Here is a 20,704-nt window from a genome sequence, read left to right as displayed (position 1 = left end):
CTCTGAAGGACAGGTACCAGCTGAGAGGGACATATTCTCAGAGCGGTCACTGGCACGCACAGTTCAGCATCCCCACACTGGCGGTCAGTGGCCAGGCTACAGCGCACAAACAGCTCAGCACCACAACTGACCACAAACTCAGCTTCAACCCTGACTGTGAAATCTTCTCATCGCCTCCTCCGCCTGAGGAAACTCCAGTGGGTCCTGCCTGGTGCTCTGAGTGACATCCACCTTCATCCTCTCAACAGAATCATCAGAATGAGCAGCACAGTCACTGGACTGGGGCGAGAACCAGTCAGCAGCATCTACAGCAGACACACAAAGACGAAAGGACAACAAACAGCTTCAGATGCTACAAACACACAACACAACCAGACTTCTGCCTTCAGGCTGCAGGTACAAGTCAGTCACACTCAGGACCAAGTGGGACACTTTGAGCCCACATCCATCAAACTCATTACCACCTGGGGCGTGACCTCACTGACCCCATTCACCTACTACTATTAACCTACGGACAGTTTTAAGCACATTCACTATTTTAAACTGTTTTGCATTAGCTGTGTTGTGTTTAAAACAAAGTTATTTTTTTATTAAAGTATCTTTTTATTATTTGGATTTCCTAGACGTCATTATAAATGAAGGCCTTGCCCTCAATGACCCTCGAGTTTAAATAAAGATGATATGTAGATAATATAAGATATTTTTGAGTTTATTTTTTAAATAACAAACCAACAGCATGTGCTAGGTGAGTGTTGTTTTACAAAGTAACAGTGAGCACAGTTTTAGGCCACTCCCACCTGTGCAGGTGACACAGGACTGATCAGTGACATCACAAGAGGAAGGTATGGTGCCACTGACGCAACAACTGTTTCAAACATTCACCACTTTCCTCTGGAAACTACCTGTAACATTTCTTTATGTGCTGTTTTCTGACTTTTTTTTCTAGATGCTGTTCTGAAATTGATGATGTTTTCTTTTCCCGCTCTGGTCTCATGGTCCTGAGAGCTCCACACACTGCTCACATGAAGAGACAGACACTGAGGCCTCCTCGATCCACAGAACTGTGACAGGTTCTCCAACATGTCTGGAACAACTTACCTGCCAAGTACCTGAAAAACTGTGTGCAGGAGAACTGAGGAGAACCAGAGCTGCTTTAAAGACGAGTGATTCAGAGCCACAACCCGTGCAGTTATTTGTCCTCTGATGACACGATGATGAATCACAAATTTACTTTCATCACATTTTATGCAATTACATTATTACATTATGTTTACAATCAGGGAGTAAAAAATGTAAAAAGTCTCAAACCCACAACATTATGAAACGGGTTAGTGAGGTGATATGTTTCAAAGTGCTGTCCCTCTTTATACCATTCAATCACTCAGTCACTTACCAGGTGACGTCCATTAAGTCTGAGGGTTCAGGACTCTGGGGAGGAAGTTGGGACTGGGCCCCGTACAGCCTACACTCCCTGAACGAGGTCAGGCAGCCTGTTTGTGGCCTGAGAGGCAAAACCCCGGGCAACATATGTCCCAAGCACTTGTCACACAACTCGACGCCGTCTCATCTGGATGATGGTGGAAGAACAGTAGAGAACTTTTTTTTTTTTTTAGAGATTTAAGTTAAAAAAATGAGCCTGAAATTATAAAGGTGAGGGGGACACGTCCTCCCTCCCAACCCTCGGAGGAGATGATGCCCATTGAGATGTTACATTCCTACAGTATAACACAGTATCCCAGCCACTGTATGGGAGCAGATGGGTGCAGATCACTGGGGAGATAATCTATGATGGTGAATGATCCTTTAAATAAGAACAAACAGACATGATCCTGTTCTCACTCGTTTCTTTATTGCAAACATTAACAGAATTACATCCTCTGAGAGCTCATTTAAAAAAGTCACACACAAAAAAAAAAAACTCGGCCTGAAATGATTGTGTCTGTTAAACATAAATTAAATTTGAGGCACGAGAACAAAGCAGCTGGATTTTAGCAATTCATGGTAACAAACTCAACGACAGGTTGGACATATAGGTATCAATATATAAAGGTAATAAGGCTCAACTGGACATGAAAGTCTCTTGATTGAGTCACTAATTCAACAGAAGAGCAAACATTTTTCAGTGAGGTGCAGAACTCATCCCAAAAGATCCCAAAATAAAGATTCATCTCAGTCTAACGAGGTAAAAGATCATCACAGTAACAATCAGGGATCTCAACACAACTCTCAGAAACATCTGCAACCTCACTCAACAATATAACAACACAAAACCCAGGTTCACAGGTGGCACGACGGAGAGTAAACAGCTACACATCATTTTGAATGTGTGATGACGTCTGTGGGCTGGAAACAGTCAATTGCAGGTGAAAAGTCCCAGTGGTGACGATGTTTGTCGACACCTTATGAATATGAAGACTCTTGTGTATAGTACAGTACAGGGGTGGGGGAGTTTTACTGCCTTTACTGTCCTGCTAGCACACACCTGAATCTCTTCCAGAACAGTTAGTGGTTGAGTTGCATTGTGGGTAATGTAGGCACCAGGTTTTGAGAAGGAAGAAGAATGCATTGAACTTAAAAAGTGTCTGGTTCTGCTTCGTCAGTGTTGATCCTTTAGTAAAAACTGTCCACCTGAGTGCGACGCTGGGCCCGTGGAGAACATTGTTCTCGTCTTCGATCCTCAGCAGCAGCAGCAGCAGCAGCAGCAGCAGCAGCAGCAGCAGGGCCACTCGTCGAGGTCGGTGACAACGGTACCAGAGGACAAGTCAGGTTCAAAAAGAAAATAAATCACACTGTGGAACAAATGTCAAAGGGAATGTGCTGACCTTTAAGATGTCTGGTACGTTTACATGCTCACAGTGTCCTGTTTTTCTGTTAGTTTTGCTCATATTCTGGGTATCACATTTATATTGGACATGAGTTACTTAGTTAATCATCCTTCAGACATGATTCTGGGGGGGTCGGTACCTCAGCCAGCCTGGATTTGGCTTCTGTCATTTCAGTGTGTAGACCATAAAGATAAATACATGATATTTATGTGTAACCTCATAAATAAATGGGATAATAATGTATCTGTGAACAATCTGCTCAAGAATAACTATCTCTAGATTTTCTCTCTGGACTAAAGTGCTGAATGCACAGAGCGATGCCATGACTCATCTCCAACCTTTGGCCTCTTTAGAGAATTTAAATGTTTTCTAATAAACTTAACCTGAGTTTAATTGTTGTGGATCTGATGTGTTGTTATAAAGAAGGGAAGTTGCCGAGAGCAGGTTCTTTCTGTCTGAGTTTAGTCTTCATCAGAGCGATCCTCTCGTCCTGTGCCAGCTGCTCAAAATCAAACTCCTTCATCTGTGACGAGGAGGCCTGAGCTGCAGCCAGAGGCTCCGTCCCGTTAACTTCACCACCGTCGATTTGATTGGTGTCCACGTCGCTGTTTCTGCCGGTGCTCTCAGCGTCTTCGCCGTCCAGGTCCTGCTCTCCTCCCCCGTCCCTGTCACAGAGGCCGTCCACTTTGTGTTCACTTCCAGTGGACTGGGGGACGGCGCGAGCCGTCCTGGACTTGTTCTTACTGGGTGTTACTTTGCGTGTGTGTTTCTTCTTGGGCCTGTTGTCATTCAGCAGCTTCTGTAGGACATGCAGAGTAATATCATGATAAACACAGAGTCCACAGCAGAGACTTACAACAACATGAACATCCTCCTTTTCTTTGCTTCGTACAGTTGAGTGTATTTTACTCATCACTCTGCCGATACTGTTTTCATTCACTTACTATTACCAGTGGTTAAGAATAAACTTAAAACTCTGCTAACTTAATGTTAGCTTAGCACAGCTTCAACAGATGAAGATGAACCAACACTGTAAACTATTCACTTTACTAAAAGCAGTACTTCTACCATCGTACCGTCTCGACAGCTGCTACTTTCAGTCACTGATTAATCAATTAATCAGTTAAATCTAGTGAATTGGACTCCGTGTAGTCTTGTACAGGCAGCTTACCTTCCTCTGGCCTTTAGATGATGATGTGGAGGGACTGGAAGACCGGGCAGTCGGCTGTGGGTCACGTGTCTCTCGTTTCCTCTGGCTTCGACTGGGCCTCCTGATGGACAGGTAGATTTTCCCACGATAGATGACAACAGCCGTTTGGTAGATCGGTGGTGCCAAACCCTGAGGCAACAGGGGATCTGTGTGAGACCTGTGTGCGGAGACCCCTCTCCCAGGAGGGACATCCTTCAGCAGCTGGTAAGCTGTGAGGTTAAAGACAGAAAAAGACATTCGGAGGGGCCCCGGGGCAGCAGTAAACTCTGTGCCCAGCACTGAGGACATGTTTTCTGCTCCTTTCTGCCCTTTCCTCCGTAAGGTTACTGGACAAATCCATATGCCCTCTGGAGAGCCTGCAAGCTTCGTGGAGCCCTCGGAGTCAGACGGGGGGAGGCCCATTCTTCTGAGCACTGACTTTGGTAAACTCCACAGAGGGATGTTCTTCACCTCCGCCTCCGCTGGGATGTAGATTTCCAGTCTGCCAGGAGGATCCATGTCGTGTCTGTTCCCCTGAACACACATTAAAAGTTGATCAGTTTGGGTTCAGGCTCAACAACAGGTCGTTTCAATCACAGTTCCTGTTAGAGAGCCCCACTACGCCACCAGCTCCCATTATCTCCTCCCTGCTGCTCATGGATGGACGAGACTTCACCATCACTTCTCTGCTCATTCCACATTAGCTGGTTGACTTTAACGTTTGTTGTTTACAAGTTGAGATGAGACTGATCATTAATAAGCTGCTTCATTTACCGAGTTTGCACAAATGTCCACAGTGTGGGTTTGTTTTCACATCACCATAAACTCAACATTATTCAGGATGTTCGATTATGTTGATTATCTGGAGCTGAGGATGAGAACAGGAGGGACAGAGGCCGACATGATGGAGCACGTCCCGGGCAGACCCCCCCACCCTCCCCCACCCGGACCGGACAGTTCCCCCGGGTGCTCCTCCTGATTCCACCGTCTCCGGGTGTAGCACCTGGTCGCCTGTCGCGATGAACGATCAGCAGAAACACATTCACTCCTTCAAACGACCGAGAACCACCGACGACCTGCCGTTTCCATAGTAACAACATGTACCGTTGCTAGGAGCTGAACAATGGCGGGCAGGTGTTTCTTCACTGACCGTATCAGGACGAGGCTGCAGCATGAGACCGCCGCCCGCGCTTCGTTGCGTCTTCACTTCTTTGTAACACAACCGGATTTCCGGGTAGAGGTTTTCCAGAATAAAAGCGGCATCTCAACACATCTTATGACTCATAATAATTTCACACCACAAGCAGGCTGTAATCGAAACTCAGACAGTCCCCATGACCTTTAACCCCCAATCACATGTTAAAATAAAGATAATATAATCATAACAAACACTATTTATATAGCACCTTAAAAACACAGTTACAAAGACAAAATTGAGGATGAACATTAAAAATAAATGACAAAATATCCAGATTAAACAACATTGGGGAGGAAATATAAGACAAAGCATGAAAACAAATTAAAGTAAAAATGGGATAGAACATTCTAAATTGATTAAAAATAATAAAGAAAATAAGAATAAGGCGAATTACTGAATATAACAATTGATTTAAGAAGTAAGAAGTAAATTCAGACCACAAGCCCTGAGGATGCACCAGACACCAGACAGGCTTTAAAAGTCATCAATAAAATCTTCAAATCAATTCTAAAATCTATTGGAAGCTAATGAAGACATGTTAGAATGGGAGTAATGTGCTCTCTTCTTTTGGTTTTAGTGATAAGTCTTTTTGGACAAACTGTAATTTTGGCTGACTGTTGGCTCAGACGTGTATAGTGAGAATTACAGTGGTCCGAACAGGAGGAAATGAAAGCATGTATGACAGTCTCTGGATTCCTACTGGATTAAATTGGACTGACCTTGGAGACTCTCCTGAGCTGCAGAAAACAGTCCTGTCCTGTACTTGATCTACGTTAGTCTCAAAATGAAAGCACTGTCCAAAGGAGGCTGACTATCAGAGCAGGCAGTTTGTCTTAAACCACTGCAGATGATTAATTGTTGTTACCAAGAGGTGTTTACTGACTTTAATTGGTTCCTTTGTAATCAAAGATGATGGCTTTTTGGACTCAGCCCTGACTAGTTTATAGCACAGACAACAAGGAAGACTGGTGTTGTAGTTTCATTCATTCCTGGGGCCAGTTGTTGATACCTGGGTTTCATTAGCTGGCTTTGTTAAATTGAAACCAAAACACATATCTGCCCTGTTACATCACTCCAACTACTTGAAAAATGAGAACGCCCCACTTTTATTTTGAAGTCACCTACCGTTCGTTCGCAATTGCTTTACATTTTTATTTCCGATTTGGAAAGTTCTTCATAATAAAAGTAATCACAATACTGTAATTGTATTAGGTTATAGTAAGCTATATTTTTTCGTCACTTTCATTTTAAGAAAATCTCAAAACTGTTTGATACAGCTTCTATTTGTCATGTCTCAATATTTAATTAACATAGGAATAAAAAATATTTAATAAACACTACCGAGTGTGAGGTTGTGCTTTTATTTGGAAACAAGCAGCAGTGTTTTATGGCGGCTTGTCGCCACCATCTGGACGGAAGCCGGTTGGGGCAGTAAATATATCTAAATATATCTGACAATGTCTCTTATTAAGCTCTTTCCTGAAGAAATAGAGGTGGGAGTCAAGACAAAGCAACCACAGGTCACTGCAGCTGTCTGTCTGTCAGGGGTGATAGTGTATGAATTAAGGAACACCTCGCCAACTTTTGAGGAGATGGACATTTTATTCGTACAGTGAATTCCTACTGCACATGTCATGGACTTGCAGCCAGTAGTTGTTCAGGTAATCTTCGTTTGCAGGAATGTGTTGGACTAAAAGAGTGATGGAAAGACTGACTGACCCAACAATATCACCATTCTTAGGCTGCACTGCCAAAAACACAACAATAACATAAATTATCTGTGCAATCATTTCTGCTGTCTAAAGCTCGCAAGATTCATTTCAACCAGGGAATTTATTTGCACAAGTGACCTAATAAAATCTACATATTGCATTAGTATTTCATGACAGATGATTGAACATGACATTACATTTATAACCAGACTCTATTCACAGATCATTCTGTTCTTGACTTCAGGATCCGTGTGTGACATAATAATCTTAACTAAAGGTCCAGGTCATTATTTCATAGCACAGTCTTTGAAGAAGATTGGAAAACAAATTGAAATTATTTTATCGTAGAGCTAAACCCTTATCTTGCAGGATTTGGTTTCTCTTAACCTGAAATCTGCTATATTTTCATTGGATCACTCAGAAAACAGTCAGCCAATCAGAAGAGTGAGCCTCAGATCCTCTCCTCTGATTGGCTGACTGACCTGTTGTTACCAGAGCTCCAGAGAGAAGCCTGAGAGAGGAGATGTAAAACTACACTGAGATGGTTTTTGGTTCTTAAAACCACAAATATATCTTCTGATGGAGATCAACACTTCAGATGAAAACTGGAAAAGTGTAAAATATGGGACCTTTAAAAACTTTCAATAAATATAACCTTTAAGGCAAAAGGCAGTTTCCTCATCATCTGATATGTTCCGATTCCCTGTAGACACATTAAAGGAATATGTTACAGGGCTTAAACTAAATTAAATAGTGCTGTGATTATTATTTTTTTGTTGACTTTTTCATGCAGTCCTGCTGAACAACAGAGCACATCTCCTGCTGCCTTTGTGACATGTATTAGAACTAATTAATCACACAGTTCAGGTTGAAACTGGTTATTCTTATGCACACAATTGAAATTGGTTAAATAAACCTGTAATCATTCCCCTTGTTCATGATATTGTTTTTCATATCCTTGTTCATTTCATACCAAAAACACCAACTTTCAAATCTCTCCACTTTCATTACTGTCGTTCAGTCTGCCTGATGTGTTGTTAGAGAGAAGGGAAGTTGCTGAGAGCAGCTTCGTTCTGTCTGAGTCTGGCCTTCATTCGAGCGATCCTCTCATCTTGTGCCAGCTGCTCAAAGTCAAACTCCTTCATCTGTGACGTGGAGGCCTGAGCTGCAGCCAGAGGCTCCGTCCTGGTGCTGCTCCTGTTAACTTCACCACCGTTGATTTGCATATTCGTGTCCATGTCACTGTTTTGATTGGTGCTCTCAGCTTCTTCACCGTCCAGGTCCTGCATCTCACATTCACCACTGTCTGTGTTCGCCACCGCTGCCGCTGCCGCCGCCGCCTCCTGAGTCTGAAACCACGCTGGCTCCACAGCTGCTGCCTCCTCTCCTCGAGCGTCTGTGTGACAGTGGCTGTCCACTTTGTGTTCACTGCCTGTGGACTGAGGGACGCAGCGAGCAGTCCTGGATGAGGATACATCTCTTACCTTGTGTGTAACATCTTTCTTGTTTTCACTGTGTGTTACTTTACATGTGGTGTGTTTCTTCTTGGGCCTGTTGTCATTCAGCAGCTCCTGTAGGACATGCAGAGTAATATCATGATAAACACAGAGTCCACAGCAGAGACTTAAAACATTGAAGGAGAGCTGCCATATTGTAAACACACTGAGACGTTTTCATTTCTGTCACATCTTTACTGGTAATGGTGGATGAACTGTGTCTGTTTGTCAGTGTGTAGACTCATTACTACAGCTAACATCTGACACATTGGTGGCAACAGGTGTCTTGTCTCTTTAAGGGTTTAACTCCTGTTTTAGCTTTAACTGACCCCTTTCACAAATCCATGACATGTATTCAACCTTTAACACATTTGCTGTCACGACACTCTAACTGTGGAATGATTCCACACCACTGCTCCTGTCCTGTACGTGCTAAACATCAGCAAAGATTAATCATTTTAGACTTTAATTCACATGTACAATTTCATATTTCTTGGCGTTAACCTGGCTGCAGACTCCTGCAGAGTCTTCTTTCCTCTCTAAAGCTAAAGCTACACATGTCATGTTTTACCCAGTTTTACTTATTAAACTGGTTTGTTGCTGTGACCTGATTGTAAATGAAATGTCACCTTACCTTCCTCTGGCCTTTAGATGATGATGTGGAGGGACTGGAAGACCGGGCAGTCGGCTGTGGGTCACGTGTCTCTCGTTTCCTCTGGCTTCGACTGGGCCTCCTGATGGACAGGTAAATGTTCCCGCGATAGATGACAACAGCATCTCGGTGCATCTGGGCCCCCAAAGCCTGAGGTGTCGGGGAGGTAAGAGATCTTTCTGCGGAAACCTTTTTCCCAGGGACATCCTTCAGCAGCTGGTAAGCTGTGCGGTTGGAGGAGACAAAAGACATTCGGAGGGGCCCCGGGGCAGCAGTAAACTCTGTGCCCAGCACTGAGGACATGTTTTCTGCTCCTTTCTGCCCTTTCCTCCGTAAGGTTACTGGACAAATCCATATGCCCTCTGGAGAGCCTGCAAGCTTCGTGGAGCCCTCGGAGTCAGACGGGGGGAGGCCCATTCTTCTGAGCACTGACTTTGGTAAACTCCACAGAGGGATGTTCTTCACCTCCGCCTCCGCTGGGATGTAGATTTCCAGTCTGCCAGGAGGATCCATGTCGTGTCTGTTCCCCTGAACACACATTAAAAGTTGATCAGTTTGGGTTCAGGCTCAACAACAGGTCGTTTCAATCACAGTTCCTGTTAGAGAGCCCCACTACGCCACCAGCTCCCATTATCTCCTCCCTGCTGCTCATGGATGGACGAGACTTCACCATCACTTCTCTGCTCATTCCACATTAGCTGGTTGACTTTAACGTTTGTTGTTTACAAGTTGAGATGAGACTGATCATTAATAAGCTGCTTCATTTACCGAGTTTGCACAATTTTTAAAAATGTCCACAGTGTGGGTTTGTTTTCACATCACCATAAACAACACAGGCATAAATACACACACATACATATTTGTATGGGCTCGCAACTAGAGTCTACAATTATTATGTCCGTGTGGTGCAGAGTCCCTGCATTCAGAGTTCCGTAAAAAGAAAAAAAACAGAAAACACCTGAAAGAGAAAGACGCCGTTCATGTAGATAATAACAGCAGAGAATAACACGGACTAGAAGAAATATCCGCTGTGACAGAAGCCGATATGATGACACACATTCACCACCGGCCCGGACAAACCGGCCGCAGTGAAGTGAAGAGATGTCGGTAGAGTCGCTCGTACCTTGATCGAACAGTCACATCCAGCTTTAAAGACCACGACCTGTGTTTTGATAGAGTTTCACTTCCGCGTAAAACAACCGGATTTCCGGGCCGAGTTCTCCAGAATAAAAGCGGCATTTCAACAAATCCCGGCCCCACTGACTCCGAGTTTATTCACGCAGCTCGCAGGATAAAATCCAGACCTCCCATCAGCTTCGCCAGCTACAGTGAGCTATATTTTCTCTCCATTTTCGTTTTAATAAATATGCACAATAATTTGATGGAGCTTCCATTTTACGTGTCAATGTTTGATAAATATGAAGGAGTGTCAGAAGGCTTTTATTTGGAAAATAAAAGCCTTCTGGCCGGGTAGGCAGTAAATATGTCTAACAATATCTCTTTTATTATTGAAACTCCTCCATGAAGAAATAGAGGTGGGTTCATAGGATGAAAGCAACAACAGGTCACTGCAACTACAATTTCTGCTGTCTACAGCTCACAAGACTCATTTCAACCAGAAATGACAGAAATGACCTAATAAAATATATCAGAAACATTTCATACACATTAGCTTTTCAGTGAGAGGGAAATCATTTGTTTTACAAACTTCTCGTAGCCTAATGACAACTCACAGACCATTTCGTTCTTGACCTCAGGATCAGTATATGTGACATAAAAATCTTAACTACTTCTTACCACTTCATAGTTTTTTTAGAGCTTTTAATTGTATATCATGGTCTGCAGGTTCATATTAGTTTGTTATATATATGAGGATTTATACAAGAAAACCCTTATTTTGGTGGCATCGGTCAGTCAGGTGAGGACAGTTTGGTTTGTTGGTGTCCTTTTAAACACATCAAGGCTGCGGCTGAAAAGTCAAACTAATCATAAGGAGTTCATAAGGACTTAGGAAACACAACTGCAGTACAGAGAGGATCCTACTGCACTTACACTAGGATTGTTTTTTTTAAACCAACTTTATTTATAACACATGGACGATATAAATACTTTCCTAACCACAAAAAAACCCCCCCAAAAAAAACAGGTTTGAATTGTTGAAATAAGACAACAAAAGAAAGAAATATACAAGTAGAAAGAACTAAGCCATTAAAATAATAATTACATAAAAATAAACAACTGAGAAGGGGCCAGAAAGAATTATATTCAGACATAATTATGTGACACAGAGTTTTGACTTTTTTATACATTTGTTAATTAGAGAAAATGTATTTTTTAGTGCAGTCAGAAGGTTTTAAACATTTACATGTAGATTATTATGACGATAAAGATGATGCTTGTTCTTCATGACGACTCCTAACTGGACCTCAAAGAGAATAAACCCTGTACTTATGGATGATGGATTTCCAGAAGTTTTGCTTTGTGTCAACATAAAACAGCTGCTCTGTTGTTTCTATGGGTCTCCTGTGGTGAAACTACAATCATCTGTCGTTTTAAATGTTGCTGCAACAAGGAATTGTGGGACGGCATTTTCTCCTTTACTTTCATAAAGGAAGCTCCAGTGTTTCTTATGCTACAGGAGATAAGATAGGAAGCACTGAAGCTCCTTTCCTTATTTAGAGAATTGGACCAGCTCTCATCACGGCCGCCGCTCAGATACGTTTCACTCAGTTTGGAGCCTTCATAAGAAAAACAGACTTCTCGACCGCAGCCCGTGTGCCTGAAGCGGAGGTAGATCAGTGCGCTTTGGATAAAGGGAGGCTCGACTGCACTTCTGTGCCACTGACACGTTCAACATATGATTTCTTAGATATTTTCAATCACTACATAACTTTTAAGGCAAAAGGCAGTTTCCTCATCATCAGATATGTTCTGACTCCCTGTGGACACATTAAAGGGAAAATGTTCCAGAAGTTAAACTTCAGGCTTTGATTTTATATTTGTTAATTAGAAAATGAAAAACAGAACAAATCTCCTGCTGCCTTTGTGACATACACATAATCAATAATGCAGTTCAGGTTCAGGCTGCTGATTTTTTGTGCATTTTAACAAACATTCAACCACTTGAATTAAAGGAGACACTTTTATGTTGTAGGACATTTTTCTTTACTCTCGTGTTTCTCCTCAGATTTCTGGGGCAACTTGGTCTGTTCTGTGTGGATTAGATACACAGAAAACTTTCATGCTATAATAAACAAAATGGAGCGAGTGCCAACATTAATCACACATCTGGATGAGCAGTGATGAAGTTCACGTCAGGGGCTGAAACACCAAGTATGTTACACCACACCACAGCCACTGTGACATTCTTTATTGTGACTGATGGCAAGTGTAGAGTCACTTTTAGTTACAAAAGTTATATGTTAAAATATAATTAGTAAGAATATTGAAGTAAAATGTTGGGTTTCTAGTCTCAGCTCACAGTGTCACTCATCAGCTCTTTCTCTAGATGCTCTTTGAGTCTTCTGACCTGTTTGTGTCTTGTCAGTTTGTCAGAGTCCCATGTTGTTGAGGGTAAACTGTCAGCAGCTGGAACCTCGTCAGTTTTACATTTCCGCCTGTTCCTGGCTGTTAAACAGCTGATTTCACACGTTTTTCCGTCTTTTCTCGGAGCCTTTGTTCGTCCCCCTTTTTTACTCATGCCCTCCGTCATCCACGTCCACCTCTCTGACTCATCTAACCTTGTGCTGGATTTTACTGCAGGCTCCAGGAAACCAGGGACACAACATGGACACATTGTGCGTTTCCTTGTCCTTCCTATTCTCCTTGTGTTTGTGTTCAGATCCACACAAGTCGGAGTCTGTAGCTGAGCTGTTGTGTCCGGTGACCCGTTGGAATCTGTGCTGGGGAAATCCTCATCGATTGGTTCCACGTAGCCGATCACTGGTGCACTGTCAACAGCACATGATGCTCTCTTCAGTGACCTTTGACCTGAATGGCACTTACTCTTCACAGCAGAGAGAGGATTTGTCTTGAGTTTTAAAAGAGCAGTCTTGACATCGATGAGACGACTGCAGGTGTCAGTTTGTTGGTTTTTACAGGAACCATGAAGGTTCTGTAAAAACAGTTCTGAGCTGAGCGACTCGCTCTGTGAGGCCGAGGCTTCATCAATCCTCTGCAGCCCGACTCTCGCCTCAGCTGTGATACCAAAGATCTGCCTCAGCTGATGGTCGTCCACCTGACAGGGATTTGAAGATGTCCCGCCTGGTGCAGCGTCTGGAATGATCTGCAAAGAAAACACACAATACTGACAATACATAAAAACGCACCGATGGTGTAATCTGGAAGGACGACACAAATAATCATAACTTCACATAGACATCTTCACGTCTCATCTGGTTTGACCACAACTCCAAGCACCTTGCATTTCGTTTGCAGTAGTACAGTTGTATGTTGAAGTGTAAATATTCTGCTGATCTGAGCAGCCGATGAAATCAGTATTTAGTCAATGAATCACAGAAAATGGATTTTCAGCTTTTATCTCCTGTTATAAATTATCCACTAAACTGTAGTAATTGTTTTGTGAGTCCAAAAACACCGCACCGTACAGAGGGGAACAGTGACCAGCAGGGCCTATAAATAATACCACAGTATTTTCAGGCTACTGCATTTTGTGATACACGATATACATCATTATGTTTTTGTCATTCTCCTCTAAAGCTCTTCATAAATGTGTGATTTAAACCTTTGATGCATAAAACCACAGCAGTATGACGACTCAGGTCCCTGCAACATTTGTCTGCATTCAAACAGTCTTGTTTCATCTATGGTTTCTACTGGAACAACTTCAATTTGCAAAAACAGGGAAATCAACACCAGGTTAAATGTTGAGGTGGTTCTCCAGGTGGAGAGCATACCACCAAGGCAGTCCTTACTGCAGCACCCCGGGTTCAAGTCCAACCCGAGGACCTTTGCTGCCTGTCACCCCCCCTTTCTATCTGACTCTCCAGTCTCTCCCTCACTGTGCTCACTGCTATTATAAGGGCAAAAAACTTCAACAAAAAAAAAATCTAAAAGCGCCCCTCTGGAATAGTTATTATTATTTACTATTATCATTGCGTGCCCCCTGTTCCAGGTCTCTGCCTCCTCACAATAAGCTCTTTTAATGCCACTGTTGCCAAGTGCTTGCTCATGCTGGGAATAGTTGGGTCTCTGTACAGTCCAGACCTGCTCTATTTGAAAAGGTGCCTCAGGCTAACTGCACGCACACACACACACACACACACACACACACACACACACACACACACACACACACACACACACACACACACACACAAAAGCTTAAAACGGTTACATGATCCATCGAGTATGTTCATCATGTCGCTCACCACTAGGTGTTTGGATGCAGGTTTAAAGTCAAAGGAACCAAACTTCACTGGTGATGAGCTCAGAGCAGAAATCAGAGGCTTCAGGAAACTACAGGAAATAATCCCAGTGACAAACACTTGATCTTGTGGCTGTGGTTTTCACACAGTGCTACAGTGTGAACACTGTAACCTGGAACCTCCAAACATCTGGCTGAACTCGTGCTGGCATTTCTTGACTGACTGGTCCTGCAGAGTTTTGGGGCGAGTGGTTTGATGACGGACAGAACATTTTAACAGCAAATCTTCTTTGCCAAAAATGTGCAGTTTCCCGTGTGTTTCATCTTTATGTCATTACACTAAATGACTGCACCTTAACAGGGAGCATCTGGTGTCTTCAGACTTTAAAAGCACATTTCCATGTTTGATTTCGTTTTCTTAAAGCGCTCAAAACTGTGGTCGAACATTTTTCTGTAATTTACGGTGAAGTGTGGTGCGATTTCTCTACCGCTCATTGTTTTATTGAGTGTTACATGGACCCCTGCTTGAAAACAGTTCTATCAGAAACCCTGAAGTGCCCTCACCTCTGTCCTGTGGGAGTCCTGTTTGAGAGGGCCCGCTCCGCTGCTGCTGTCGGTGCTGGAATCTGTGTCAGCTTCCACTCTCTCCACCTGTTGGGTGGAGGTGCTCTCGTTATCATCCATGTTCATCACTGCTGAACCACAAAAACGTGGAACATTTTTGGCCGTGCTGACCGAACGACTCTGGCCTGACTGTCCTCCTCTAACAGCGGAGCCTTCGTCGCTGCCACTTCCACCGTCCAGCCTCTTTTCTTCTGTCACAGTGTCCGAGCTGCTTCTGCTCGTCTGCTTAGTTTCCTTCTCGAGTCCCGTTTGTGTCCTCACTCTCAACCTGTGTCTGGAACCAGCCTCAGATTTGGGCGGAATATATGACACAAATATGACGTTGTCGTCATCCTGAAGAGAGACTGCTGACACGTTAACTGAGGCTGCTGGTTGGGACGAGCCTTCCTGAGCATCATCATCATCATCACAGAGATCTATCACTTCATCGGACTCGTCTGGAATAATCACCCTGAGGTCCTGCTGCGTCTCAGCTGCATCTGACTCCAGAGATTGTTGTGTTGCAGGTACAGTGCTTTTGTGGCATTCGTAACTATCGGTTGCTGCTGTGGGGGGGTTGCTTTTCCCCATTGCTAATGGTAGGTTGCATGCTTTAGCCAGAGAAAAGACCTTCCCATTGCACACGACCAAAGCGTTGTCCTGTCTTTGTCCACTTTGACTCGACTCAGAGTTTTTTCTAAAGTCGTCACTGGGCTTTCTTGCGTTTTCTCTCTCTGCCACAGTTCGAAGAATCTCTGAAGTGACAGAAGATGGATCAGGAACAGTCAGATTTGGAGCCGTTGAGCAGTCCTCTTCTTCAATCACCCACTTTATAGGGCTGTTGGGCCTTTGCGAAACCTTTGGAACCAATTTTAGAAGCGATTTCAATCCTTTTGCTGGGGGTCCAGATGGAGTCTTATTTGATGTGTTAGAAAGCAGGTTGAGGGAGGGAAGTGCAGAAACACATGGTGGAGTAAGGTCTTGATTCACGGTCATGACCGGGGACACGTAAACCACACTGGATAGTCCTGGACCCGGGGAGGAGCTGGCTGATGTAGTAAAAATCTGTTTCTTGATGAGCACAGGAAGTTGAGGTGCTGGGACACCTTGGACTTGTGCATTATGGGGGATCTGGAGGTACTGTCCAGTGGGGAGTGCTGGAGGTTTCACTGTCACTGGGAGCTGACACGGAAGTCTTACTAAATTCCCAACATTTGTTGCAGGTATTGTGATCACAGGTACTTTGGCCCTTACATTTACAGCCTGTTGCAGTGGTGGCTGCTTGTTTAGTGAATTACCAAGATCCAGTCCTGCTTCTTTAGGCGGGGGACTCCTGAAGGGAACCTGCCTGCTGACAATTTGCTGAGTGGCAGGAGGATTCAAAGCTGCCTTCTTTTCCAAGTGAACAGGAGTTGAAGAAAAATTTATGGTTACAGGTCTCTGTGGCGTAGAAACCATTCTCGCTTTGCTTATTTGTGTTTGGACAAACTGTCCATTGACCATTTGTACAGGAATCAGTTTCATGATTTTCTTTCCATCAGCTCCAACAGCAGGCATGGCCTGGTAAAAGACGCCGGTTCCACTGAGAGAAAAAAAACAACACAAACATGTCAGACAACAGCTGTAAAGCTTAGAGGCCTTTTGTCAAATGAAATTTTGTCTTTTATTTGTCAAATGGCAAAATTCACAAACAATGAAGGTTGAGGTCATTAAAATGCTGCGGTAATGCAGGAGGAATAGTTCAACATTTTGTGAACACACTTATTCTCTTAGAGGACTTCTGTAACTTTGTGATGTCACAAGTAAGAGGAATTTTTATATGGTATAACATGTCATGACCATATACACTCACTGGCCACTTTATTGGGTACACCTGTTCAACTGCTCATTAATGAAAATATCTAATCAGCCAATCACATGGCAGCAACTCATTGCATTCAGGCATGTAGACATGGTCCAGACGACCTGCTGAAGTTCAAACCGAGCACCAGAATGAGGAGGAAAGGTGATTCAGGTGAGTATTTCAGAAACTGATGATCTACTGGGATTTTCCCGCTCAACCATCTCCAGGGTTTACAGAGAAGGGTCCGACAAAGAGAAAATATCCAGTGAGTAGTTCTCTGGGAGAAAATGCCTTGTTGATGTCAGAGGTCGAAGGAGAATTGGCCAGACTGCTTCAAGCTGATAGGGGGGCAACAGTAACTCAAATAACCACTCGTTACAACCAAGGTCTGCAGAAGAACATCTCTGAACGTACAACACGTCGAACCTTGAAGCAGATGAGCTACAGCAGCAGAAGACCACACCGGGGGCCACTCCTGTCAGCTGAGAACAGGAAACTGAGGCTACAGTTCACACAGGCTCAACAAAACCGGACAATAGAAGTTTGGAAAAACGTTGCCTGGTCTGATGAGTCTCGATTTCTGCTGCGACGTTCGGATGGTGGGGTCAGAGTTTGGTGTCAGCAACATGAAAGCATGGATCCAATGAACCATCTTCTGATTCTGCTTCCAGCAGGACAACGCTCCAGGTCACAAAGCTCACATCATCTCAAACTGGTTTCTTGAACATGACAATGAGTTCACTGGACTCAAATGGCTCCACAGTCACCAGATCTCAGTCCAGTAGAGAACCTTTGGGATGTGATGGAACAGGAGATTCGCATCACGGATGCGCATCCGATAGATCTGCAGCGACTGTCTGACGCTGTCATGTCAAAATGGACCAAAACCTCTGAGGAAAGTTTCCAGCACCTTGTTGAATCTGTGCCACGAAGAATTAAGACAGTTCTGATGGTAAACGGGGCCCAACCAGGTACTAGCAAGGTGTACCTAATAAAGTGGCCGGTGAGTGTATGCTAATGAAATATATTTTTTTATACACACATTTAATTTACCTATATAAGTTTATTAAAACAACATACATATAAAAATTCTATATGGTTATGTATGTTTTTCTTATTAATTATAAACAAGTTTATCTTCCCTTTCTGGGAAACTGGTCTTAGACTGTATATAATATTGACAGGTTTTGAGATATATATTAATTTAACATAAGTTGACAATGCAAGAATACGTACATAAACATACATATTTTTATGGGTTAGACATATGCCAATATAAGAAAACTGTTCCAATTTCTAAGAATTTTCATATATAATTTTTTGCATGCGTTTTTATTTCACATGTACACATATTTCATATATGGAAATTCAATATATGTACTTGTATTATATTTACGTATGGGCAGCTGTAAAACATATACAACTTGATTTCAATGTGAACCTGATGAAGGAAAATTATGGTCAGAAAGAGAAATAAATGTTGGATCATAAATGTGTTCAGGATATGTGAAAGTCTCAGTCAGCCTCTGTCTGGGATGATCAGAAACAGGGATCTGATTTGTGTTCTGTAGCCTATGAATATGGAAACATTCAGGTTGATTATTAATGAAGTCCTCACAGGAACTAGTGCACTAATGTAAAAATAACCCACTGATTTATAGGTGATGCTAATGACGTGTTACAGACCTGAAGGTGAGGTAATAAAGTCTAAAGCAATAAAATATTAAATCAGAATAAAATATTAAATTACACATTACAAAAGATCAGTTCCGCAGCAGCAGGAAGCATTCACAGGTTTTTAACTTCCTGGGGAGCGTACCTGGGAGCCGGGTCCATGTCGGTACCTGTCGGCCGCTCGGTCCTGCTCCCAGGCCGCGGGACGCGCGGAGGTCGAGGCCGGTCCAGCTCGCGTTGAACCCCCGGGACGTGAAGAGTTAATCCGTGGTAACGTCGCGGCGCCGCGGTTATCTCCGCCGTTACTCAGGTCCTCACGGCGTCAGGGGAAACTCTCCGGAGCTCCTCCATGATCTTAACGCTCCACTTCGTGAACCACGCTTGATTTGGACCGACTGAATGTTTCAGATACGGTCCGCTTCGGCCGCTTCGCCTCCCGGCTTCCGTTTCTGCTTCGCGTTTGTTACATCGAACTTCCGGTCTGTTACACGGTTGTGTTCAACGTAGCAAAACCTGGATCACATTTCTTTTGGCGTCACGTTCATCGAGCTGTGTGTTTTTAACCGCAGACTCCACGTTCAGGACAAAACAACCCTGTTGTGTGTCTGACGGAGGCTCTTGTGTTTACTGACGCCGTGTAAATCAGGTACAGTAGCGTTACTGAACGCTGGCAGCTCTGAACCCTCCTCACCGATCACTTCCGCTCCACCATTACATGTTCCGCTTCCGGTCTGTGAAACGTGAGGTGATTTATTTTGGTTTGCGCCTTTGCAGCAGCATCACGTGGTTTTCATTTGAAATCACTTCTGCTGCTTCTTGAGTTTGGGGAAATTTCACATCCACAAAAACAAATGGGCCAAATCCAAACCGAACATTGTACCTTTAAACATGAACTGCACCTCATGCTGCCAGTCAAGGGCATTAGAAATAAGAAGGCTGCCAAAACGTGCTCTATTATGGAGAAATCCTGTGCAAGTGATCTGTAAAGACCTCTGGCTGTATAACATTTTTATGAACTGATTTATGATTTCTGGCAATGTCTGGTTATGTTTTTTCTGAAAAAAAAAAAAAAAAAAGCATCATGTGGTTGAAGAAGACGGTTTGTACGCAGACATCTCAGCTGAGGCGACTGTCCAGCAGGAGTCGACGTTTGTGGCAGTAAATGTGCGCAGTTATTAGAGCAGTGTTAAAGGAATGTTATCCTCACCCAGTAAAAAGAAGTGAAGATATATTTCCTCTGCCTCCTAAACCCATACAGAAATGTAATATATGACATATAGGCCTATGTCCCTATATCAGGAGTGATGTTGCTATACAGTGGGGCAAGAAAGTATTTAGTCAGCCACCAATTGTGCAAGTTCTCCCACTTAAAAAGACGAGAGGCCTGTAATTTTCATCATAGCTACACTTCAACTATGAGAGACAGAATCCAGGAAATCACATTGTAGGATTTTTAATGAATTAATTGGTAAATTCCTCGGTAAAGTAAGTATTTGGTCGCCTACAAACAAGCAAGATTTCTGGCTTTCACAGACCTGTAACTTCTTCTTTAAGACGCTCCTCTGTCCTCCACTCGTTACCTGTATTAATGGCACCAGTTTGAACTCGTTATCAGTATAAAAGACACCTGTCCACAACCTCAAACAGTCACACTCCAAACTCCACTATGGCCAAGACCAAAGAGCTGTCAAAGGACACCAGAAACAAAATTGTAGACCTGCACCAGGCTGGGAAGACTGAATCTGCAATAGATAAGCAGCTTGGTGTGAAGAAATCAACTGTGGGAGCAATTATTAGGAAATGGAAGACATACAAGACCACTGATAATCTACCTCCATCTGGGGCTCCACGCAAGATCTCACCCCGTGGGGTCAAAATGATCACAAGAACGGTGAGCAAAAATCCCAGAACCACACGGGGGGACCTAGTGAATGACCTGCAGAGAGCTGGGACCAAAGTAACAAAGGCTACCATCAGTAACACACTACGCCACCAGGGACTCAAATCCTGCAGTGCCAGACGTGTCCCCCTGCTTAAGCCAGTACATGTCCAGGCCCGTCTGAAGTTTGCTAGAGAGCATTTGGATGATCCAGAAGAGGATTGGGATAAAGTCATATGGTCAGATG

General features: G+C 43.5%; 2 protein-coding genes across 2 annotated transcripts; both read right to left on the bottom strand.

Moving 5' to 3' along the window:
* Nucleotides 1-1,827: 1,827 nt before the first annotated feature.
* Nucleotides 1,828-5,255, bottom strand: LOC139619988 (uncharacterized). Its single transcript, XM_071475086.1, has 3 exons — nucleotides 5,165-5,255; nucleotides 3,997-4,548; nucleotides 1,828-3,624 (listed from the first exon to the last, which is right to left on the bottom strand). The coding sequence occupies exons 1-3, from the start codon at nucleotides 5,186-5,188 to the stop codon at nucleotides 3,241-3,243; spliced, it is 960 nt and encodes a 319-aa protein (XP_071331187.1). The 5' UTR covers nucleotides 5,189-5,255; the 3' UTR covers nucleotides 1,828-3,240.
* A 1,771-nt stretch (nucleotides 5,256-7,026) lies between these two features.
* On the bottom strand, nucleotides 7,027-19,281 carry lrif1 (ligand dependent nuclear receptor interacting factor 1). Its single transcript, XM_071474955.1, has 5 exons — nucleotides 18,724-19,281; nucleotides 15,023-16,643; nucleotides 12,550-13,357; nucleotides 9,055-9,635; nucleotides 7,027-8,495 (listed from the first exon to the last, which is right to left on the bottom strand). The coding sequence occupies exons 1-5, from the start codon at nucleotides 18,738-18,740 to the stop codon at nucleotides 7,962-7,964; spliced, it is 3,561 nt and encodes a 1,186-aa protein (XP_071331056.1). The 5' UTR covers nucleotides 18,741-19,281; the 3' UTR covers nucleotides 7,027-7,961.
* Between the last annotated feature and the right edge of the window lie 1,423 nt (nucleotides 19,282-20,704).

The sequence above is a fragment of the Trachinotus anak genome, unplaced genomic scaffold, assembly GCF_046630095.1.
Source record: "Trachinotus anak isolate AG129_WGS33_773 ecotype Australia unplaced genomic scaffold, CSIRO_AGI_Tana_v1 ptg000004l, whole genome shotgun sequence".
Taxonomy (NCBI): Eukaryota; Metazoa; Chordata; class Actinopteri; order Carangiformes; family Carangidae; genus Trachinotus; species Trachinotus anak.
Note: the sequence above shows the minus strand (reverse complement) of the source record. Positions and strands in the feature narration are given on the sequence as shown.

What these genes read in the sequence shown, in the direction of transcription:
- lrif1 (XM_071474955.1), bottom strand. An exon ending in AGGACTCCCACAGGACAGAG is followed by an intron (nt 13,358 to 15,022) that starts GTGAGGGCACTT and finishes TTTTCTTTGCAG; the next exon opens with ATCATTCCAGACGCTGCACC. An exon ending in GCTGATGAGTGACACTGTGA is followed by an intron (nt 9,636 to 12,549) that starts GCTGAGACTAGA and finishes GTTGTTGAGCCT; the next exon opens with GAACCCAAACTGATCAACTT.
- LOC139619988 (XM_071475086.1), bottom strand. Translation starts at nt 5,188, where the DNA reads ATGCTGCAGCCTCGTCCTGATACG. An exon ending in TGCAGCCTCGTCCTGATACG is followed by an intron (nt 4,549 to 5,164) that starts GTCAGTGAAGAA and finishes ATGTGTGTTCAG; the next exon opens with GGGAACAGACACGACATGGA. An exon ending in CATCTAAAGGCCAGAGGAAG is followed by an intron (nt 3,625 to 3,996) that starts GTAAGCTGCCTG and finishes CATGTCCTACAG; the next exon opens with AAGCTGCTGAATGACAACAG.